Below are 21478 nucleotides of genomic sequence, written 5' to 3'. Positions count from 1 at the left end.
GTTTGGTCCATGGTTGGATGCAATGATTAAAAAAGCCATAGAGAAGCAAATTATTCTATATTTAATTGAAAAGCTACACCTTTAGGTCCTCCTTAGATTATTGTTTCTGGACATGATTCAAATTTGAATTTATGTCATGACCTTTTGCATGCCTGCATGTTATTAGTCTATGTTTCTGTCTATGCCTTTTAGTTATCTGCAAGTTGTATGGACTCTTTAACAATCTTTCCCCAGATTTTTCTTCTAGTTGCATCTTTTCTGTTATAATTTCAAAGTGGTTTGGGTTTATTAGGGATGGGCAGGAGTAGTGAGAGACTCTGGAAATGGATGTCAACACTGGCTCATGACATTCACATGTTGTCAGTGTTTGCAGTAATTAAGTTATTTATTATCTTTTAATTATTAAATGATTAATTTTAAAAAAACTACTTACTTTGTTTTGGATTTATTTATGTCAGCAGCTTTTTTGCCACAACTTATAAAACCACCGTATACCAGCTGTCACCAGCTGTATACTGGATTCCTTATATGGGAGCTAAGTTCCAGTTTGGTAAGGCTATTGAAGCATTATGGCCCACAAATAGGGTTTATTTCATTTAGGTTCTGCTGCATTTTAAAATCTAATATGCATTTAAATCACTTAAGATTATGATTTTAATGCAGTAAAGTTTGGAAAAATGGGACCCATGTCATTGAAGTCACAATAAATTGGTAGAGTGACACCTATTTTAAAAAGAGTACTTTTAACAACAACAAAACAACAAGCTAGTTAATTTTCAGTGACTGCTCTCCTGCCTATCCAAACCATTGTGTTTTATTAAACTAGCTATTTGTTCATTTAATTTCTCTTCGCCCATAATTGTTTCTCCCTCATGATTTTCTCTTTCCTGTTTTGTGTTTCCTTTCCCTGTGTTGGTTCTTTTTTGTGCGTGCGTGTGTGTGTGTATGTGTTTGCTGCTGTGCTGTCTGCGTGGTGGGGGCTGTGAGCAGAAGCTCTGTTGGTGCAGAAGAGTGGCAGCAGCAGTGTGCTAACAGAGGGGAAGCCTGAGTCCTGTGGTAAGATGCTCTTGGTGGAATGGCTGGTGTGACAGCTGCATCTAAACATGCTGCAGATACCTGGTGTGAAATTGCCACTGGATGTTTGTTTTAAGCAGCGCATATCAACGCATGATTTTACCTGCTTTGTAAACGTAACAGTTAAATTCACACTGAAGAAAAAGGATTGCACTTGATTTAAATAAATGATCAAACTATTTCTGAAAACTGAGAGACATTTTCTTTATGCAACATAGGGCTGTGACTAATATTGTCGATTTAATGCAGATTATTTGGTCTAAAGATCAGAAAATAGTTTATAAGGGCCATCACACACAAAACTGATGAATGCGAAATCCAAAGCTGTGTTCAAGCAAAGTGGGACCTTTGACCTTGGGACCTTGAAAAATGTAAATAATTTCAGCTCTACTTTGAAATGTCAGTGGTAAATGGGATTATGTTTCATATAATTCTATCTCTGCAGCAGCAAAGTGTCTGAGCAGTGCATAGTGCTCAAAGTAGCGCTGTTGCCAAGTTTGTTATCATCATTCTCTAGATAGGATGACAGCGTAAAGCATATTTCTCATGATTATGTGTAATCGGTCTTCCTCTTTCCAATCACCAAATGTTGGCTCTGTGCCCTTGTTGATCAGTACAGCCGTGATAACTTTGCCAGGTTGTGAGATATTTGGCTTTTAATACTTTCAGAAGACACAATTTCTTTTCCGCTGTCCATTTGAATACTCGGTAAATTCTAAATAGCTAAATACACCACTTCCATGGATACATGGACATTTGAGTAACTTTTTCCATCATGAAAAATGGGCAGTATTGGAATCACTTGTAGAAGGCCTTAGCAGATCTGCTCAGTACTACTTAAACGATTTAAGATTACTAGGATGCAGTTGCACAGTTCACTTTAAGCCATAATCCCACTCTTGAGTCAGGTCCTAATATTGATGTAAATTTTCAGTTGTGATAATCTAAATGTGATTAAAACAAAGCGCACGCAGAACATATTATTTACAGGCCTACACAGACTTACAAGGGTTTAGTGACATATTTCTGAATCCACATGTTAGCAGGGTTAGCAGCATGATGGCTAAGTGATTAGCCTCACACCAAGAAGATCCTGCTGGGGCAGGGCCTTTCTGTTCTTTCAGCTTGCATGTCCTTTCCTCCATAGTTGCCGCTCCTAAAACTTAGACTGATGGTATGAGAGTGTTGTCATAACCCTGTTCAGATGCTCTCTCTTACATCATCTGGGAGACCGTTTATCAAATTCTCTCTTTAGACGGAGACAGAAAATATTGAGTAAGTTGAGATTTCCAACAAAAGGACTTCTAGTGGACTCAGGTGCAGCAGGCTGGCAAAACAAACTCTCAAGGCAGCTGTCAGAAATGCCAGATTCTGCAGATGTCTAGTCAAGATAATCCTCTGCTATCAAAGTCAAGAAATCATAGGTGCGTCCTTTCTGTTTGAATCAGTTCCGCCACCGTTGTATCTGGTCGTGCACCAATTTCACGGTAGAAATCCACAGAGGAAACACCTTTATCACAGAACAGCATTTGAATTTCCGATTGGTCAAACATTTAGATAGTCGAAACGTCGTCTGACCTTTTGTATGTAGTGTTTTAATGACTTGGGTTCCGTCTTTTTGTGACTGTGGGGCTAAAAGTACGCCGTCAGTTTTAAAGGTCAGTTTATTCTCTGGAGTACATTTGCTTGTGTTTCAGCAAAGGGTGCCGTTTACGGATCAGTTAAACCTCTGAATAAAACATTAGCTTAGATGGATTAACCTGATGAGTGATCATGTCAGCACTCCCACTCCTCACGGTTTAACACCCACCAAAGATCTCTGAAATACTGTTAAGCATAGAACACAGGCAAAAGATCAACATCTAGAGGCAAATTCGCACCAGCTCTTTAAACCATATGGCTTCATCTGTTTCGTAGACACCCCTGCCCTCTCCCTTTTTCCCTTCCCCCTGCTCCCTCAGCTCAACCTGACCCTCTCTCCACCCCCCACCCCCCAGCCTGGGGCTTTTGCCTCCTCTAACCGCTCTCCATGTCCAAACTCCTGCTCCTTCCACTCTCCAACCCCCACCCCACCACTGCCCTTATCGATCGACTTACCTCTCTTGTTGATGCTGCACTGACCAGGAAATAACAACAAGAAAACTGTTTAAGGTTCACAGCACAAGGACGGCGTATTAGGGCCATTGTAGCCTGTCTGAAAGCTCCACCTCTTCTCCCATGTCTGCAGTGACTCGTCTTGTACTAGTAATGACTAGTTCTTTTCTTATAAATTTACCACTTTAGTCCCAGAGATTAGCCAAGTGTTTTTCTCATAAATTTAAGGGTTTTTTTTTTCAGAGTAATACATAATTTTTTTTGACCAACAGCGGCCCCAATATGCCGTCGTAATATGCTCTATAGCAATGTTAGATAGCTAACTTCTTGTTCGTGATATGAGATTATTTCTATTTGAGCATTTTGCATTCTTTGCATTATGTTTACCTTTGTTTGAACTGTCCTGTCAGTCTCGTCAGTGTCGGCCAGACATAAGATAAGCTCTGATCTCTTCTTCCTAACGAAACACTGCGTAAAAAAACCTGAAAAGTAACATTCCTTCTTCTGGTCTTTGAGACTACAACCAGAAATGTCTGGGTGTCAGATCTGTTTTAAACTTCATCTCACACGGAAGTAACATAAAAAGTTGAACATTCAAAGAGGATTCTTCTTCTTTTGTTGTCTAGTCACCAAATGAGGTTATTGACAGTGTAACACTTAAAATGAAAAAATGTCAAAACTTCATAAAATCCCCCTTTAATACTTTTTGTTCTTTGAATGTTTATTAGCTGAGCACAAGCTTTCTTAACTGTACACGCTCAGATTATGGGATGTTGTCATGTTATCCTGACAACAGAGTCTTAGACTACTGGAGCTATGTTAGAGGATAGTTTCTGTGTGTCTTAAAACCAAACTCACATGTCCATATGTACTGTACATTGAGAGCATTATTACTAGCTGTAATTTTTCTCTTGTCCATACTGACAGCAAAGAGGGCCCTTCTTTTGTTTCATTTTCAGTGTTTGTGATGGGGAGGCAAAGTCTCTTCATAGTCAGTATGGACAGAGGGAACAAATACAGAGATCAATCATTATTTTGAATGTGGACAAAATATGAACTTGTCCCTTAAATCTGGAGTGTGTTCCCTTATCCTTTGGCGAATGTTTTTGCCCAACAAATTCAGTATCAGGAAAACAATTAAGTGTAAAAAGGAATGTTTATAATGTGCAAAATACTTGTTTAGCTTTTAGTACAAGGGCCTCACCCTTGTACTAAATGCTAAAGTTTAAGTTGCATAAGTTTTACTTTTCAGAAGGTTTCAAGTTCAAGTGAGTGAAGTACATTTCCTTTAGTGACTTCCTAGTCCTTTTAAAGAAACTGTTATGTATTTTTATCCTGTCTGTTTCACTTGCAGGTCTGGTCCAGCGATGTGTAATAATCCAGAAAGATGAAAATGGCTTTGGGCTCACTGTCAGTGGTGACAACCCAGTGTTTGTGCAGCTTGTCAAAGAAGGTAAGGACGAGTCTCAAACTTGAAAGGAAGATGTTTTTACAATGGCTACTTCTAAGGTCTAAGCAATTCTAATAGAGTTAGAGATAGGGCTCCTTTTCCATTCACTGACATCAGACTGTCACGGTAGTTTGCTCTGAACTCACACATATGAGGGGTAATTGGGACTCGACAACCACCACTCTGGCATTTACTTAGAGCAGTGAATCCACTGACTGTATATTTCACCCTCAGTAGTTTCACAGTAGCTGCAGCTTCTGCTTTATCATGTTGTCTTTTAAAGAAGGGACTTTGACTTAGGATACTTATGTGTACCCAGGCAATCTTTCACTGTCTGCATGAAGTGTGAGCTGTTATCACCTCACAGAAAACATTACATGGTCTGTACAGTAGTGAAGAAAGACAGAAAAGGAAGGAACTAATTGGAGGACTTTTGTTGCACTGTCATCAGAGCTTGTCAGTGTTTAACTATCCCTGTATGGCTCCCCATTTGTGCTTTTGTTACTAACTCAACAGGAAATGCAATCTACTTAATTTCATCTGAATAATTTATATGACTTATTTTTCATTTTATTGTGAACTGAGAGGCAAGCAAAATGTATCTGTAGTATCATGCTGCTGCTTTTCCCATTCATACTTGTAAGATGAAGTCTAACTAAAGTGCTTGTGGTAAAACTCGGATGTTATGTTAATCTGAAATAAATGAATCCAAATATCTTATTACATATTGACAAAATTATTTAGTCACGCCTGTCCTTCTACTTTTAGACTAACTGATCAGACAAGTGTTAAGTTCAGTTATAGTACTTAAAATATCCATACTATTACAAAGCTGGAGACTGAAAATGCACATCATAAGTAGTGTATTAGTAAAACTGTATTTGGTTTACTTAAGCTGTATGCTGCTGACTATAGAGTCAGACGTGGATCTCATAATTACCTGTCTCATGCCTAAATCCCTTTGTTTGGGGTGGAGCTGCGAAACAGGTCCATCTCGTAATATAACCACTGTTATGGTCTTTCAAAATAGCACTCAAATAGTCACTTTGCAACACCGGGTCTGTCAACGCCGTATGGTGTATTCATTGTGCAGAAATATCAACAATTACACCATGAACCCATAGGTCCTTTGTGCATTCCCCCTTTCCATTTCATTCTTCCATTTGTTCAGTTTCTTTTCCCAAGTCTTCTGTTGTTTTAATGCCCTTTTTTTCCTCTGTGTTTGCCAGATGGGGCTGCTATGCGGGCAGGTGTTCAGACAGGAGACAGGATCATCAAGGTATTGTGTTCATCTGCCTCCCTAACTTTAAACTGCTAAGAACGCTGTTTTCTTGTCCAAGGCCAATACAGAGGCTGTAGGCTGCCACCTGCTGGTCAGTCAGTATTTCAGCTCTCTTCATGTTGTGTCTGGGGAATGAGATGTCAAATTGTAAAACCGGGCCTAGAATGGGAGGTGTTGGACTTTGCATCTGTTTTTTTAAATTCTCATCATAGCACCATTGCTGTCTTCCAGGTTAACGGGACCCTTGTTACACATTCTAATCACATTGAGGTGGTGAAGCTTATCAAATGTAAGTTCCTCTGTCTGTGTTCAAGGAAAAGCCACATTTTTTAAAGATGAACCTTAAATTAAAACTGACATTTTGCATTGATTTTTTCCCCCATTCTAGCGGGGTCCTATGTGGCCCTCACAGTGTTGGGGCGTCCCCCAGGGCTCGCCCAGATCCCTTTGTCTGAAGCAGAGTCTGAAATGTTGGGCGTTAGCATTTCCTCCCCAAACTCCCCAGCAATAGAACGCCCCTACAGTCCTCAGCACTGCCTCTCCAACACTCAATCACCATGGGTACTATAGACATCAACTACTTCTGATGTCCTCTTTCTATTTTTTACCTTCACAAACTTGTTGTCTTTTTTCATCCTCCTTCCTCATCATAATGAACATTTTCACCTGGGTTATTTAGATCTTTCTCTTCTAAATATGCACATTTTTGTGGTGGCTTTTCTATGTCTTTCTTACAAATGTGTGCTTAAATTTGCTTAAATAAATGAAACTGAATTACATACACCTAATATTTGTTTAAATGCATCATACCTGTAGTCTAAAGCACAGTTCCAGATGCTTTTTAACTTCCGTTTTTGTTTTTTCCCCACAGGATGACAATAGCAGCATGTGCAACCAGAAGGTTGACCTCTTGCAAAAGATGCTCTCAAGAGAGCAGCAGGATCTGCAGGTTAGCAGAACAATCACTTCCACTTACTGTCTTCTCTCTTTTTTTTCGGTGGTAGATGTTGGCAATAGCGAAGTTATTATCTGTGTTGAGGATCAGCTCTCATCCATCTTTAAATAGATCACTTTTTGGTAGTGGCAGGTAGTGTGTACACTTGATGAGGCTGCTGTTTTTTATGCACTGATCTTTTCTGATCTTTTCCTAAACACTATGTGCTTCATTCCAGTCCACGTATGACATATTTTACTTACGTGATTGTATACAAACAATAGGATACTACTGGTCCTGATTGCTTGTTGTGATTTCACCCCCTCTTGCTGTATAGGCTATGAAGGAGGAGTACAGCAGGAACCCCTCCCCCAAACTACTGAAAGACATCCAGGAAGCTACGAAACACATTCCTCAGCTGCAGGGTCAGCTCTTTAGGGCCACTGGGGCAACACAGGTAAAGCAAATAACCCCCTTTAACGATCTAACTAACTACCCCCGTTTACTTGCATACAGAATAGGGTATCTAGGGACACTGATCTACCAGCCACATCCAAGCAGCCTTTGTATAATTTTGTGTCGTGCGTTTAGGGATTGCTTCAGACAAACAATAATCCTAATCTTATCAGAGGATTAGGCTTTGTCTGCGGGAAGCCACTCTTTTGTGTCTGTGTGACAGCTTATTTTATATACCTCACTGGCGGAACACTGTGTTATGTGTGTCAACATATTGGTCTGCTCTCTCAATTTTAAAAGTTATATTTTATGAGAACACACTTTTAAAAGAGTCATGAATTCAATACATTTATTAAAATAAAACCAATGTAGCCTGTTAGCGTTAGCCTTTTTTTGCTTATGTTGTTTAGTTATGGACTTTCTTGTTGTTATGTGATAAGGTTGTTCATAATTAGTAACTAATCTTGTGTTTACATGAATTCGTAGGAGGCTGTTCCAGGTGGTGATGCAGATGATGGTGGCATGTTTGAAACAGAGCACACTCCCACCTCAAAGGGAGACAACAGTACAGACCTGTCCTGGAGCAGCACTCCTGTAAGTCATCACCTATCAGCACTGCTAACCAACATAATAAATATTTCCCTCTGAACTTCATATGATTCTTCCTGGATTCCAAGACTAGGGAAGCTTTAGGACAATAGATTCATGGCATCATGCTCAGCTTTGGCTTCTTTAGATCTAGACAATACCAGTGCAGACATGAAAAGTATATATATTGATTCTGCATTCAAATTACTGTATGGTCACGTTTGAGAACTAAAAACATACATTATTTGGGAACAGGTATTGAGGTTTTTGGGGATTTCTTTTTTTAAATTAAGATTGATTCAGAACGTAATGTTTTGTTCCATGCCACCAACAGATATCTCGTGTATTTGGGCCTGGATCTCCTGACAGCCTGTGGCCAAGAGAGTCATCCTACCCAAGCCCAAAGAGCACACCCAGGAACAGCCTAAACTCCTGCCACTCTCCAGAGGCAGAGGATGCCACTGACCTGGTAGCTATACTCTTTTGACATGTGATAATTCTGCTTAAAAAATGTACTTATTCCTTTCCCGGTGTTAACTTGGGAAGGACATGCATTTTTGAAGTGTGTTTCATTAATAAATATTGCATGTTTTTTTATGTATTGATGAATAATCCTGTCTGTGAAGGTATACTCCAGATCAGTTGGGTTATAAATGAGAATTCCACAATGTACCGCTTTTTTTCCCCCAGGACACTCTGTCCCCTACCAGTGTCAGCAGTCCATCCTCCTCCCGCCTCGTCTCGCAAATCATTGGAGCTGAGGACGATTATTTTGATTCAGACCAGGAGCAGGTATTTTACCACAGGGCAATCTTAGTCTCACTCAACACAGCTGGTATATTCAATATATTTTTAAAAGGTGTGACTGTGCTGTAATTATAAGCTTTTCATTGTAAGCAAGGTTTCAATAATATTATTAAACTCATGTCACATGTCCATACAGTTGACAAGACTGCAAAGTGTGATTTTTGCTTTCAGACAAATGGCCAGTCTAACAGTTTTAACAGTATTGAGCAGCTCAAGTCTCGCCCAGCCCACCTCGCAGCCTTCCTTCACCATGTCATCTCTCAGTTCGACCCTGCTCCTGTGGTAAGACCCTCTTCCTTCACATCTTGTGTAAATCTTACATGTATTAATTTACTTAAATTATGCAGCCTGGCAGACACAACATCTCAATGGGTTTTTTTAATTAATCCTAATCTTATTTCCTCAGCTGTGCTACCTCTATGCTGACCTCTACAAGCATACAAACTCCAAAGAGACCAGACGGGTGTTCATGGACCTCCACAACTTTTTCATTGACCGGGGAGCAGTAAGTACATTTTTTGTTCGCCACAGTAAAATATGGGAAACACTACAGGTCAGACATAATCCTGTACAATCTCCAATCTGAAACACCAATGATGAGACTTCTTTTTACACAACATCTCATTCCTGCACAGTTAACACCAAATTTCCCAAGTCATATTTATTGGTTAGAATAAGGTGATACAATATACAGATTGGCAATTACATCATTCATAGGTAGTTTATGATCTATACATTGACATTTAATATCATTTGAAAAAAGTGTTTACTGGACTTTAGTATAGTCCCTCATTTCTTTGTTGTGCCAGTTTGTAAGTATGAAACAGTTTTGTTTGTTTTTTTAACAGAATTTAAAGGTTGCTGTTCCTGATTCCATCTCTGCTGATCTCGGTAAGTATTTCATGCTGTCCTTTTTGCTTCATTCGGTTGTCTGCCCAGTGTCATTATACAGTCCCTGCAAGTTGATCACTTTGCTCAGCCATGCACACTACCGACTAAGGTGTTAAGAAATCAAATGCTCCAATGATTTGGAAAGTATCATCTGACCAGTGCATATTTAGCCTGCATTTGCCATAATCCCTTGAGTGACTTGGCTTACAGTATACGTGAGTGTGTGCATGTGTTTGCAGACCGGCGGCGGACAGAACTAATCCCAGAGGAAATAAACAGACAACATGTTCAAACACTGCAAGACTCTCTGCTCCCCGACATCCAGAAGAACCTTGAGGATTTCAGGTAACTGAGCCAACTTAACAATTTGGTCAGTTCTCACATAAAGCAAATAACAAAAACAAAACAAAAACATAGTATCAGGTTAAGTGCACGCCCTTCTGTTTAGCCATTTTTGGCTGGGGCATTATCAACCTAACCACTGTATATGACTTAATGTGTTGGTACATGTAGGCAGAAGCGCAGCATGGGCCTAACAGTGGCTGAAGTAGAGTTGGCCAGACTGGACCAAGAGAGAGTCAGAGACCGTGTCACTCTGGAGCGAGAGCGCTCGTATGCTGAAAACATTGTCACCAAAATAGAGGATATCTTGTAAGTAGAATAAGCCATGTATACGGACATACGCTGGTTGGATGCACACATACTTACAAATGCAAAAATTAGCCACTCAGACAGAATTTCTTCTTTGTATTGTTTATAGGTTAACTACTCAGACCACAGAGGAAGAGAAATGGTAAGAAAACCTTTTGCAGAGCATTTGGTTGGTTGATTGATATAAATAATAATTTTTGCCCCGGCCTTCCTGTGTGGAGTTTGCGTGTTCTCCCTGTGTCTGCGTGGGTTCTCTCCGGGTGCTTATAGACGGACTGGTTGTTTGTCTATGTGTGGCCCTGCGATGGACTGGCGACCTGTCCAGGGTGTACCCCGCCTTTCGCCCGATATCAGCTGGGATTGGTTCTAGCCCCCCCGCAACCCTATATGCAGGATAAGCGGTTGACGATGGATGGACTCTCATAGCCTCTCCAGCCATAATTGCATTTACTGTCTGTAATGCGTCTCAAAATAATCTAAATGAATTGTCACAGCTTATTTTTTGTGACGTTTGACTCATTTAAATTAGGTTTGGGTGTTCTTCTCTATTTTCATATCGTCTAATGCAGGATCCCAGTGAAAAGCCAGCATGGAATCAAAGGGCTTATTAGCTTTACGAGAAACCACCAGAAACCATAGACTGCATGCCAGAAACATCTGTAAATCCACAGTACAGTGTTTCCCACAGAATTACCATGTAACTCTGGCACCGCGCACGGGTGGACGCTACAATCGATACTGAACAGCAGCTGTGTAGGCTACAGCGTGCTAACCTCGACAACCCAGCTGTATTCTAATGTTTACATAGCTTTAATGTTACTTATTAGCTAGGCTCCTTACTAGCTTGCTTACTAAATTGATAGAGTTTACTAAATTCATAGAGTTTACTTGAATGCTTTAGTTTTTCTGTAAAAACACAGCTCTGTTTCCATTTGTGAGAGAGAGAGGGAGAGAGAGAGCAAGCGGAGGTGATGAGTGAATCTATGCGCTGCGGGCAGCTCCACAATGAATTATTATCACAATGAATTTTACTCCTATTTATTAGTTTTTGTGGCGGTCAGCGTTGATAATTGAGGTGTGTCGTGTTGCCACAAATAAATCAGTGAATGGGAAACACTGCAGTGTGGTGCAGATTCTAGAGACTTTTTATGTCATCTTAGTTCTGATAGTGAGTTAGTTAAAATCGCCTTAATATCTGCGCATGAAGAAACAATTGCTGATCATCCTTTCAATCGTCGATAGCCAATCCAATCTGTCAGAGGTAGTAATTTTTCATCTTTGAAGTATAGTCTTTGATGTTTCCATTAAGCAGACATAACATATTGGTGTCATCCAAGCGCCATTCTACTGTAAAAATGAAGCACCCGGGCAGTCTCTTAAAGATAACATGTAATTTATGCAGTATGTTTATATTAAATAATTCAAACGTGTGACTGATTAAACTGTCTTGTTTGAAATGCCATATGGTAGCAGCACACCCCAGATGGTTTGTGTAGAAATTGTACCAGGAGGACTGGTGTGACATATGGTACAAGTCACAATATGGACACTTGTTCTCTTCAAATTTTAGCACTGTTTTGTTGTTGGTTGGAATTCAGAAACCATTCTCAAGCGTTGTCACACTTGTTTTCATTTAGCACTACAATGCAGTATGTCATTTATACATACATGAAGCACCTTGGTGTGAGGGTCAAGGAACCTCGCAGCCTGGAGTCCAAACGGGTCAGGATCAACTTTCTTCCCAAGATCAAGGTACTTAACATTACTCTTTGCGCCTTGGCCCTTCTCCCCTCTCCCGTTATCATCTACCTGACACTTACCTTGTTTTTAATAAAATACAGAAAAGCATCAAGACAGAAAAGGAAGGGGAAGAGAAGGTGAAGAAACCCAGATTTCCCAGTATCCTTGGACCTCAGCGTCGGCCCAGCCGCATTGAAGCAGCATCAGGTGAGTTAGGACTTTTGAAGGAGACAAAATTACGACACTACTTATACAGCTTTGTCTAATTTTGACGCAACCTTTCTCTGTATTCAGTGGGTAAGGCCTTGGATGGTCGCCCCCGGCCTCAGAAACAGTTGTCTCAGCCCACACTGGGGTCAAGTGATCACATGGAAGCTGGCCGCCTAAGAGGCAGCCAGTCCAGCGAGGGCTCTGAACTCATACACTCCACGTCTGTCAGCACCTCATCCCCAAACAGCGGCACCTTTAACTCAGACACCAGCCGAGACACTGATATGGGTAAACTTCTGAACGACTTGAATTGAACACATCAGTAGTAGAAAAAGACGGCGGAAGCGATGGTTTCTAACTTGTTAGTTGTCTCTCAGGTGGAACTCCGACTTCGGGCCCCTCCAGGTTAAGTGACGGCCTTCAGTCCGACCCTTTGGACGGGCTGCTGTATCCTTCTTCGCACTTTGACAGCCTGGACCAACTCCAAGAGGATGACAGAGAAAGCGACAGGTGCATTTACAGTCACATTTGCAGTACCACTTTTGATTCCTTACTGTGTTTTTATTTTTAACATTGATATTTCTTTAGAGCCCATGAGGGAACACCAAAGGCCATAAGAAGGTGATGATACCAGATCATAGTGACTTTTCTAACTTTAAATCCATCTAAAAGAAAAATAAGTACGGGTGATACGCAATGGTGATTTTTTTAATAGCCAGGTAAAAAGCTAACTTTGTGTCTTTCCCTAGGCTTGAGGGACTGGGTGCGGCTGATGTCCAGAGTGAGGACGACCAGGGAACAGACTCTGAGCATGACCCCCCAAACTGGCAACAGCTGGTGGGGCGAGAGGTCCTAGCGGGTCTCAGGCCTCAGGAAATCAAGAGACAGGAAGTCATTAATGGTGAGGACAAAGCTTACCACTTCACATAATAATAACAATTCATTCAAGTCAGATCTGTTTTCAAAGAATAGAAGAGGTGCTTAAATATGCAATTGAGTTGCAGAATATAATGAGTAGAAGGGAGAAGAGAGAGAATATGCAGCAGCAGAGCATTTTTTTGGGATCCAACCCAAGTTGCTGTCAAATGTACATCATGTTGAGCCGCACAAATGATCTGCCATCTTGAATTAACATCTTGCATTGTGTCTGCAGAGCTGTTTTACACAGAGCGCGCACATGTGCGGATGCTGAAAGTGTTGGACCACGTTTTCTACCAGAAGCTCTCCAAAGAGGCCATCCTGCCTACTGCTGACATCAAGAACATCTTCACCAACTTGGAGGAGATTGTACAGCTGCATGGTACACACACACACACACACACACACACTATCAAGACACACAAACACTCACATCCTGAAATCCAAACAACTATTGTTATCTATGCATGACTGCTCTTCAAGCCACTAGACACAGTGCAGGGGAAAAAACCCTCAGAAATAAGGCAGTGAGAATTAGGTTGAGTTTAAAGTGAAACTAAACTACAACAGAAGGATTAAAATATAGAACTTAAACTGTGCAAACTCAGCACCCTCATATTGTCATGTTGTATTCTTCATCTTTGTTATCTTACGAACACACGAACACACACACACACACACACACACACACACTCACTGTCCATTGGTGCTTTGAATTTCAGTTTCAATACTGGAGCAAATGGTGGCCGTTCGGAAGAGAAATGAGTCTTCGGTAATTGATCAGATAGGAGACGACTTGCTCTCCTGGGTGAGTACAATTCTCAGGCTGAAATTGTATTTCCTCTTTCAAACATTTTCTGGTATTGAATACATTTCAAGATGACTGATGTGGTAGGGAGGGAAAAAAGGGTATTGTGCACCACTGTTGCCCGAAATAGCTTAATAGCAAGTAAAAAATGTTGACGTTGGCATGCGATTGCTTTCCTCAGCCCACAGTTCTGTTTATTTTGACTTTTCGTATGTACATATAAATGGTTACAGCTTATATATATATAATAGAGAAGGTGTTATCAGCATTTATTTAACACTTAACGTTCCTTATATCACCATAAACACCAAAATCCTGAAAGATAAAGCCTTGGATAATTCTTTTGGACAAAAGAACAGCTCTGACCTCCTCAGTAGCAAGAAATGTAATCAGAGTGGAAGTGAAATGGAAGCCTGTTTCTCAGGAAAGGGTTATGTCAGACAGTGCCCTAGATTTTGCTGACGTCTTCACATCTCAATATCATTTGTGATAGATTAAATGTGAGGTAGCCACATATCAGCTGGCAGCCTTGTCTTAAATGTATCAATGGGGGATAAGTAGGGTAAACGGTCCCCTAAGGGTCCAAGCAATGATCTAGTCTACATTCAAACTTAAAGCAGTCCCTGCTACAAGTACTTAAGCCTGGCCCCCTTCTGAGAGTTGCTGCTCATTGTAGTGGTTAAATACTAGGCATTTCCATGGCAACTGCCCCTGACCCAGTTCAACTGTGGCTGATTGCCGTCTCTGTCCTGTCTTGGTGTCGTGTCGCGGTTACAGTTCAGCAGTGGAGAGGAGGAGAAGATTAAGCAGGCGGTGGGGACGTTCTGCAGTAACCAGCCTTTTGCTCTGGAGATCATCAAGACCAAGCAGAAGAAGGACTCGCGGTTTACTTCGTTCATCCAGGTACTGACATTATGCTCACATGTTGCAGAAAATTGTTACTCTCAACATGAATAATATTTTAGTGAAAATTACTAGATGAAGCTCAAAACGTGTCAAACAGGGGAGTTAAATCTGTTTGATTCAGGGAATTCAGCTGAAATGTGACCTCTCTGAGTAAGAACCTAAGCTGCATTTAGTGCTGCTCAGTCACTGTTTATACTTGTTTCAACATGTATTTCGGCTGTTTGGTGACCGCTTAAGTTCACCCAAACTGTATCTTTTTTTTATTTTTTTTTTTATTGCTTTGCAGGAGGCAGAGAGTAATAGACTGTGTCGCCGTCTGCAGCTTAAGGACATCATACCCGTAGAGATGCAGCGGCTCACCAAGTACCCCCTGCTACTAGAGAATATCGCCAAGTACACAGGTGCTGTAGCGTTGCCTTACCAATTAGAGTTTCTTCACAACAGTTGGCAGTGATTTGTCCATGATGTAATCAGGTTCTTTTAGTGCACAAATGCTGACTGGTTGCATAGTCTTGAATGTAATAATGATCCAAAACAAAATGTTTAAATAAGCATGTAGATAGTAGTTGTATTGAATGATAATAGAATAGCTGTAGCTGATGATTATTTTCATGGTTAATTGATTATTTGTTGATTATATAAAATGTCAGAAGATTCCCATCATAAGTTTCCAAGTCCAAAGTGGGGAAACCAGCAAATCTTCACATCTGAAAAGCTTATAAGCGTCCATTATCTAAATTGTAGCACACACATTTTCTGGAGTTGGACTAATAGCTGCAGCTCTATATTAGAACATAGTTGGCATGACACTTGATGTGATTAAAGCATACAGTGAAGCACCCGCCGGCCACTTGTTCTGGCGTTGGACACACATAAAGCTGTCAAGATGTCAACATGCCTGCAGGAAGAGCCACAGAACAGCTTTGTGCATTCATACAAACCGCTTACAGTTCATGCAGAAACAAAAACGGACCCCTCTGCTGCAGTCTTATTTAGACAAGTCTGTTCCACTCAGTCACGAATACTTAGTCAATCACTGACTCTGTCAAAGCAAGAGAAATGATGATCTACTTTTAAAAATGACAGTTATCATATTATCCTGAATTCTCTTCACTATTGCATACAGTTTTAGACTCTCCTGACCTGAATAGTGTTTTTTCTTTTTTCTGTCTACAGTCCAGTTTTAACCACACTGGCTGGATAGCTGGATAGCTTGCTGCACCAGTACAACATATTTGGTCTGATGGTTGTCGTTGTCAGCTTAACAAGTATCGAATTCTTGCTCAGAGTCTGGCTGCCCTGCCCTCCACCTTTGCATGTGACCTCCATGATTAGAGCTCAATTATTGTATGCAGCTTTTCTCTCCAGTGATCCTCAAATCACTTAGATCCTATGAGGTAATTAATTCAGTATGGAAATTAATTTACTAATGTTTTGACTATCCATAGAAACATGTAATAGAGGAATAATACATAGTTTGTATTTTATAATCTGAATGTAATGTAATGCAATAGATAAATGAAAAATCAACTCCTGGGATAGAAGAAAGTCGATAAAAGCGAACCAAATGAAGTCTTTAGCAAGGTTCTGTGTGGCAACATGCCAACCATTAGTGAATTACAGAGAGAGAGATTATCATTTTAATGGTCCTGGAGCGGTAGTGCACATTTTGGGAAATGTCTCGCCCATTATTTGGTCCATCATTTTAGTCTTGGCTGGGGTTTTGGTCTCACACAGAGAGAACGCACTAACGATAACGTATAACCAGCTATTATGGGATAATAATGCCCTTCCTGCTTTATCATAATTTTAAAGAATAATGGCGCGTTAATGGACAGAGGAAATATCAATTTGCCGGACAGCCCTCCTGCAGAACTAAGGAGGCCTTTCTTCTTATTTGATGTTATAATATGTTTCAGACAACACAGTGGAGAAGGACAAAGTCAAGCAGGCAGCGGACTGCTGTAGAAAGATCCTCAATCACGTCAACCAGGCTGTGAAGGAATCTGAGGACAAGCAGGTGTGATGTTTTTTTAAATCTCCTTTCCATTTTATGCCATCCCCTAGACTTTTCTCTTCCTCCCTTTCAGTCTCATCCTAAGCCCTTTCTTTCTTTCTTTTTTTTTTTACTGCTCTACCACAATTTATTTTTCCACTACCTCGTTTGCTCCCCAGGCAGTAGCTTCCTTTTAAAGAGCGCTTACTTATCCCTTTCCCTCTGTCTCTATTTCTCTCCATCCTTCCTCTAGAGGTTGGAGGACTATCAGAGAAGATTGGACCTCTCTTCTCTAAAGCAGACAGACAACCCCATGATCCTGGAGCTAAAGGTGAATTATCTGCGCCACCCTTTTAGCTTCAGTTTAAGCACACTCTTGTTGTACACCCACATGTGCTGTTAGGTAAAAATGTAGTACTATGTAAAACTGGACCAGTATCATGAACTTAAAGCTTAAATGTATTTTCCCTCCATTAGAACTTGGATCTAACTAAGAGAACGATGGTGCATGAGGGGCCGCTGTCATGGAAAGTGAACAAGGACAAGACTATTGGTTTGTATTGAGCACATTCAAAGAGTTTGATTCTTCTAAAAACTCCAGCAGACCAGCACTCATGTTTGACAAGTAAAACAAATCTCCTATCTGTCTCCTTTTCAGAGTTGTACACACTCCTCCTGGAGGACATCCTGGTTCTGCTGCAGAAACAGGATGAGCGTCTGATCCTGAAGTGTCACAGTAAAAACCTGGCAGGCACCGCAGATACCAAACATATCTTCAGCCCCATCATCAAACTCAACACTGTTCTAGTGCGCTCTGTGGCCACGGGTCAGTTAACACCCAGTCTCTTGTCTGTTTTTCTGCATTTTACAAAAAAATGGCAGGACAATAACTGGATGAAGGAGGATCTGATCAAAACAAACTAACAAAAGAACCCCTCATGATAACAACATCCAGACATACAACCCAGAATAAGGTATCAGGTTTAATGCATGTGATTAATATCACCCTAACCCTTCTGTCCACACTCTCTTCTGCCAGACAACAAGTCCTTCTTCGTCCTATCCATGTCAGACAACGGAGCCCAGATCTATGAGCTGATGGCGCCCACAGTGTCAGATCAAAGAACGTAAGTCCAAATCACTTTTGACTGATTAATAACATTTTTATTCCTCCAGTTGTTAAACCAGCTAATAACTTGTTTTTTTTCCCCCTTATACAAGGTGGCAGGGTCTAATCACCCAGAGAGCCGAGGCCATGAAAGTCAAACCTCACAGCGTCATACCATTACCTCAGACTGAGTATGTGGCTATTCTATCTTCATAATTTGATCAGATGGTACTAACTAACATAAGATACTAACATAAGATGTTGCTTGTGCGCCAGTGGGGAGAGAGACGGTGTGGAGATCATTACAGCAGGTGTTTCCAGGCTAAGTAGAGACTCCGACCGCACATCCACCGGCAGCACCCAGTCCACAGGTAACAGGCGCCACTAATTTCTTTCTTTCTGAGTTATTCCTGGAAACAGCTTTTTTTCCGTATAGTTTTTTCTTATTCTACTCAACTGTGTAGATAAACTGTCTGTAATTACACCCCTACAGACAAAGAGAGCTGTCCAGCCTCTAGAAGTGTAATACAGAGTTCTCTACCAGGTAACAATCCGTTTGAGGGAGTAAAGGCAGAGGAGGAGGAGGAAGAGGGGGATGAGGAGGAGGAATGTTTTGTGGACCCAGAGCTTCCTTACCAAGTGGCAGACGATGGCAAAGAAGGAGACTCGTTTAACATGTTCCCTTCCAGAGCAGACGAAGCACTGAAAACATGTAAGCACACAGCACAAATAAGTCAAAACCAAGTCCTGCATGTGCAGGGAATGAATCGGCTGTACGCAGATATTGTAGGTACATCTTTCAAAGCCCTTAACCCCTCACCTGTCTCTCAGTGGCAGCATTAAAGCAGGTATTGGTGACCCAGCTGATGTCCCAGGAGGCTGCCGAACAAAACAAACGCTCCACAGGGGCGCGTCTCCTCAGGACCACCTCTCTGCGGACCCCCGTAGACAACCGCGCACGGGTGATGGTGCACAATGGCTCACAGAAGAACAGCTCCCAGACAGAGGACCCGACTCAGGACCTGGGCTCTGGGGACACGGGCTTCTTTGATTCTCCTGAAGATTATGGTGAGCCTGGACAATTGATTTGTCATTATACATTACACTGGAGGTTTAAATAGATTTGTACTTAACCAGATAGATGTTTCTTTAAGTAGTCAAATGGCTCCTTTTTGATTCTCTCAGCAGGATATTTAGTCCTGGAGGGTTACGGTGGTCCAGGGGAGAGCAGCACTGACGATGACATCTTGGCATCAAGCACAGGGAAGCAGCTGCGCACCTCACAAGGCTGCGCCGCCGACTCCGGCATCAACTTGAGGTTTTCTACAGCGTCACAAGCTGGCAGCCTCTCCTCTTTTAGCAGACAGGTCTTGTCTCACCTTAGAAACCTTCAAGCCAACCTCAACTATCTGAAGGTATCTGTAACTGAGCTCACCAAAACACAAACCTATGAAGAAAGTACAATACTGACACGGTGTGGTCTTTTTATTGCCTGATCTGACAGTGACTTATCTGTTTCTCTTGCAGGAGGTTGAGGCCAAGTACAATAATCTAATATGCCAAAGGCCAGAGAGGTCAGCAGAAGACACGGATGGAAACAAAGGTATGTCAATTTATGCTCAGTGTCAACATATGAATCACTACATCTTAATATATGAATCGCTTCCTGTATCTGGCCTTTTCTCTGATCCTACACCTCAATTTCTTTTCCCCAGATAAGAGATAGTGGAAGTCCGTGCCTCAGCTTTTGGCTCTGGTCCCAAAGACGAAGTACCGACTCTGAGTATGGTTCCTACTTCTTGTGTCCTGGACTTTCTGGACATCTTATAAGCTTGTCCTCTCACTGCTGAGCCCCATTTGTTTTCCATCGCCGTCGCCCACGGTTGCCACAGAGAATGAGAGACTAAGTCTGAGCAGAAACGTTTGAAGGGAGGAGTCATCTTTGCTGATGTCACGCCCCAGCCCCTCCGTTAGCACAAGGCAATCAGGGAAGTGGGATTGCCCCATAACCTCACCTCTTTATCATCTAACACCCATTTTCCCCCCGGAACTCCCTGCAAGAAAGAGAACTTATACCAAAATGTACAAAGATGTGTGTTTAGAATATATATATATGAAACACAAAAGAAGAAAAGGAAAATTTTAAGATAATGTATTAAGATTTTTTTTTATCCCAAGATGTATTTATTTTCTTTCTTAAAAACTTAAAAAGTGTTTCCCACATTGCTTGCATGCTTTTGGCCATGGTGTTAGCTGTTTGGCTGCTTTTCCTGCTTCAGTCATACAGGGTTAGTGTTGAGTGTTGAGTGCACGCTAGCAAACAAGCACGCTAGCCTAGCGTACCCTGGTGAAATGGCAGGAATATATTCAGACTGATAGAGGCCAGAGTTGCACTGGTGATGGATAGATCCCCTTAAAAACTCTTGAACTGTGTTTTAAAGTCTAGAATTTAAGAAAAATTCTAGGTGTGGTGTTAACTAGAATGAAGAGTCCAAAGGCTCTGATCTGGTCCTGTTGCATTTCTGTGCTGCCTCCTTCCTCCTATTCCTCCTTGCTGTGAATGGTATTTTGCCTCTCGTCTGCTCCTCTTCTCCTTTGCGTGTGATTCTCCCCCTTCTTTTCCCTGTGAACACTTACGGGTGTCGTCCTTCTCTTTTTCCTCACAACCTGGTGCCTTTCCTGCTTATTTATCACGTCCCACACTCTTTATGTCATGCTTCCTCATCTGCCTTTGGGTATCTTGGCCCGTTCCCCCACTTCTACAAGCTCTTTCTGTATCAGCTCCTTACAGAAATGCTGCTTCTTTCTGCTACTGTCGGTGATGCTGATCTGACTGCCTGATATTCTAATAATGTCATGAAGTTTAACATATACTGTACAATGATCAAGTTGGAAGGTTATGCATAACTTTAATAAATAAATGGTGCCACGACACATTCAAAATGGAAAACCTTGCCTGTTTTTTTATATTTCTTTAAGATGCATTTTGTGCAAATATTTCATCATCTCATTAAAGGATATAAAATGATCACATTGCTGCTGCTACACTGATGGTCAGTGAAACATTTTACTTGTACAGTACTTACTGAATGACAGTTTCAGTAATGGAGTAATGATTAAAGACCATTTTTTCAATTAAAGCCTGATGAGAAAAATCAAGGACACCTGAGCATTAGCCATGATGGATCAGCCAAGTGTCAAAAAACGTAGCCTGTCCTTGAATCTTTACATACCCTGTTGTTAAAATTACTATTTTTTATCAGTGACAAAGAAAACGTTCAGTTATGCTATCAATTTTTAAGCTTTAAATAACCAAGAAGACATCAGATCACAACTGTAGGTCACCCACCACATTTTTCTCCTCATTGATTATATAGTTCCTGTTAAAAGAGAATCATCGATATTAGTACATTTAAAACTACTATGTCCACTGGTCATAATATAGCAGTACCACATGTGCTGACGTCTTGTCCTTACATGGCATCATTATTTTGTTGTAACATGATTCTCCATGTTTCTGAGAATTTAATCTCTCCTAATATAACGTTAGGCCTAATCACCATAA

The 21478-nt window shown here is 41.1% G+C and overlaps 1 protein-coding gene across 5 annotated transcripts in view; it reads left to right on the top strand.

The window, feature by feature from the left end:
- Nucleotides 1-20863, top strand: part of arhgef12a (Rho guanine nucleotide exchange factor (GEF) 12a) — a 41509-nt gene extending 20646 nt beyond the window's left edge. The window contains exons 4-41 of one of the 5 annotated variants that reach the window (XM_038692959.1): nucleotides 991-1056; nucleotides 4523-4621; nucleotides 5848-5897; nucleotides 6132-6189; nucleotides 6289-6461; nucleotides 6772-6849; nucleotides 7172-7291; nucleotides 7777-7884; nucleotides 8213-8347; nucleotides 8569-8670; nucleotides 8857-8967; nucleotides 9092-9190; nucleotides 9534-9576; nucleotides 9816-9921; nucleotides 10090-10227; nucleotides 10337-10369; nucleotides 11865-11979; nucleotides 12069-12174; nucleotides 12262-12465; nucleotides 12555-12687; nucleotides 12766-12798; nucleotides 12927-13078; nucleotides 13331-13477; nucleotides 13818-13903; nucleotides 14681-14806; nucleotides 15096-15210; nucleotides 16729-16829; nucleotides 17059-17136; nucleotides 17283-17358; nucleotides 17464-17631; nucleotides 17845-17932; nucleotides 18027-18104; nucleotides 18190-18284; nucleotides 18407-18625; nucleotides 18745-18981; nucleotides 19102-19328; nucleotides 19441-19516; nucleotides 19629-20863. In XM_038692959.1, the coding sequence (XP_038548887.1) occupies nucleotides 991-1056; nucleotides 4523-4621; nucleotides 5848-5897; nucleotides 6132-6189; nucleotides 6289-6461; nucleotides 6772-6849; nucleotides 7172-7291; nucleotides 7777-7884; nucleotides 8213-8347; nucleotides 8569-8670; nucleotides 8857-8967; nucleotides 9092-9190; nucleotides 9534-9576; nucleotides 9816-9921; nucleotides 10090-10227; nucleotides 10337-10369; nucleotides 11865-11979; nucleotides 12069-12174; nucleotides 12262-12465; nucleotides 12555-12687; nucleotides 12766-12798; nucleotides 12927-13078; nucleotides 13331-13477; nucleotides 13818-13903; nucleotides 14681-14806; nucleotides 15096-15210; nucleotides 16729-16829; nucleotides 17059-17136; nucleotides 17283-17358; nucleotides 17464-17631; nucleotides 17845-17932; nucleotides 18027-18104; nucleotides 18190-18284; nucleotides 18407-18625; nucleotides 18745-18981; nucleotides 19102-19328; nucleotides 19441-19516; nucleotides 19629-19639 (4190 nt within the window). In that variant the 3' untranslated portion in view covers nucleotides 19640-20863. Of the gene's footprint in view, nucleotides 1-990; nucleotides 1057-4522; nucleotides 4622-5847; nucleotides 5898-6131; nucleotides 6190-6288; nucleotides 6462-6771; nucleotides 6850-7171; nucleotides 7292-7776; nucleotides 7885-8212; nucleotides 8348-8568; nucleotides 8671-8856; nucleotides 8968-9091; nucleotides 9191-9533; nucleotides 9577-9815; nucleotides 9922-10089; nucleotides 10228-10336; nucleotides 10370-11864; nucleotides 11980-12068; nucleotides 12175-12261; nucleotides 12466-12554; nucleotides 12688-12765; nucleotides 12799-12926; nucleotides 13079-13330; nucleotides 13478-13817; nucleotides 13904-14680; nucleotides 14807-15095; nucleotides 15211-16728; nucleotides 16830-17058; nucleotides 17137-17282; nucleotides 17359-17463; nucleotides 17632-17844; nucleotides 17933-18026; nucleotides 18105-18189; nucleotides 18285-18406; nucleotides 18626-18744; nucleotides 18982-19098; nucleotides 19329-19440; nucleotides 19517-19628 lie in introns of all 5 variants that reach the window. The other 4 variants (XM_038692958.1, XM_038692961.1, XM_038692960.1 and 1 more) reach the window with 4 other exon arrangements.
- The last annotated feature ends 615 nt before the right edge of the window (nucleotides 20864-21478 follow it).

The sequence above is a fragment of the Micropterus salmoides genome, unplaced genomic scaffold, assembly GCF_014851395.1.
Source record: "Micropterus salmoides isolate LMB-PRFRI ecotype aquatic unplaced genomic scaffold, ASM1485139v1 Ms_hic_scaffold_3, whole genome shotgun sequence".
Taxonomy (NCBI): Eukaryota; Metazoa; Chordata; class Actinopteri; order Centrarchiformes; family Centrarchidae; genus Micropterus; species Micropterus salmoides.
This window is presented reverse-complemented; position numbering and strand designations above follow the sequence as displayed.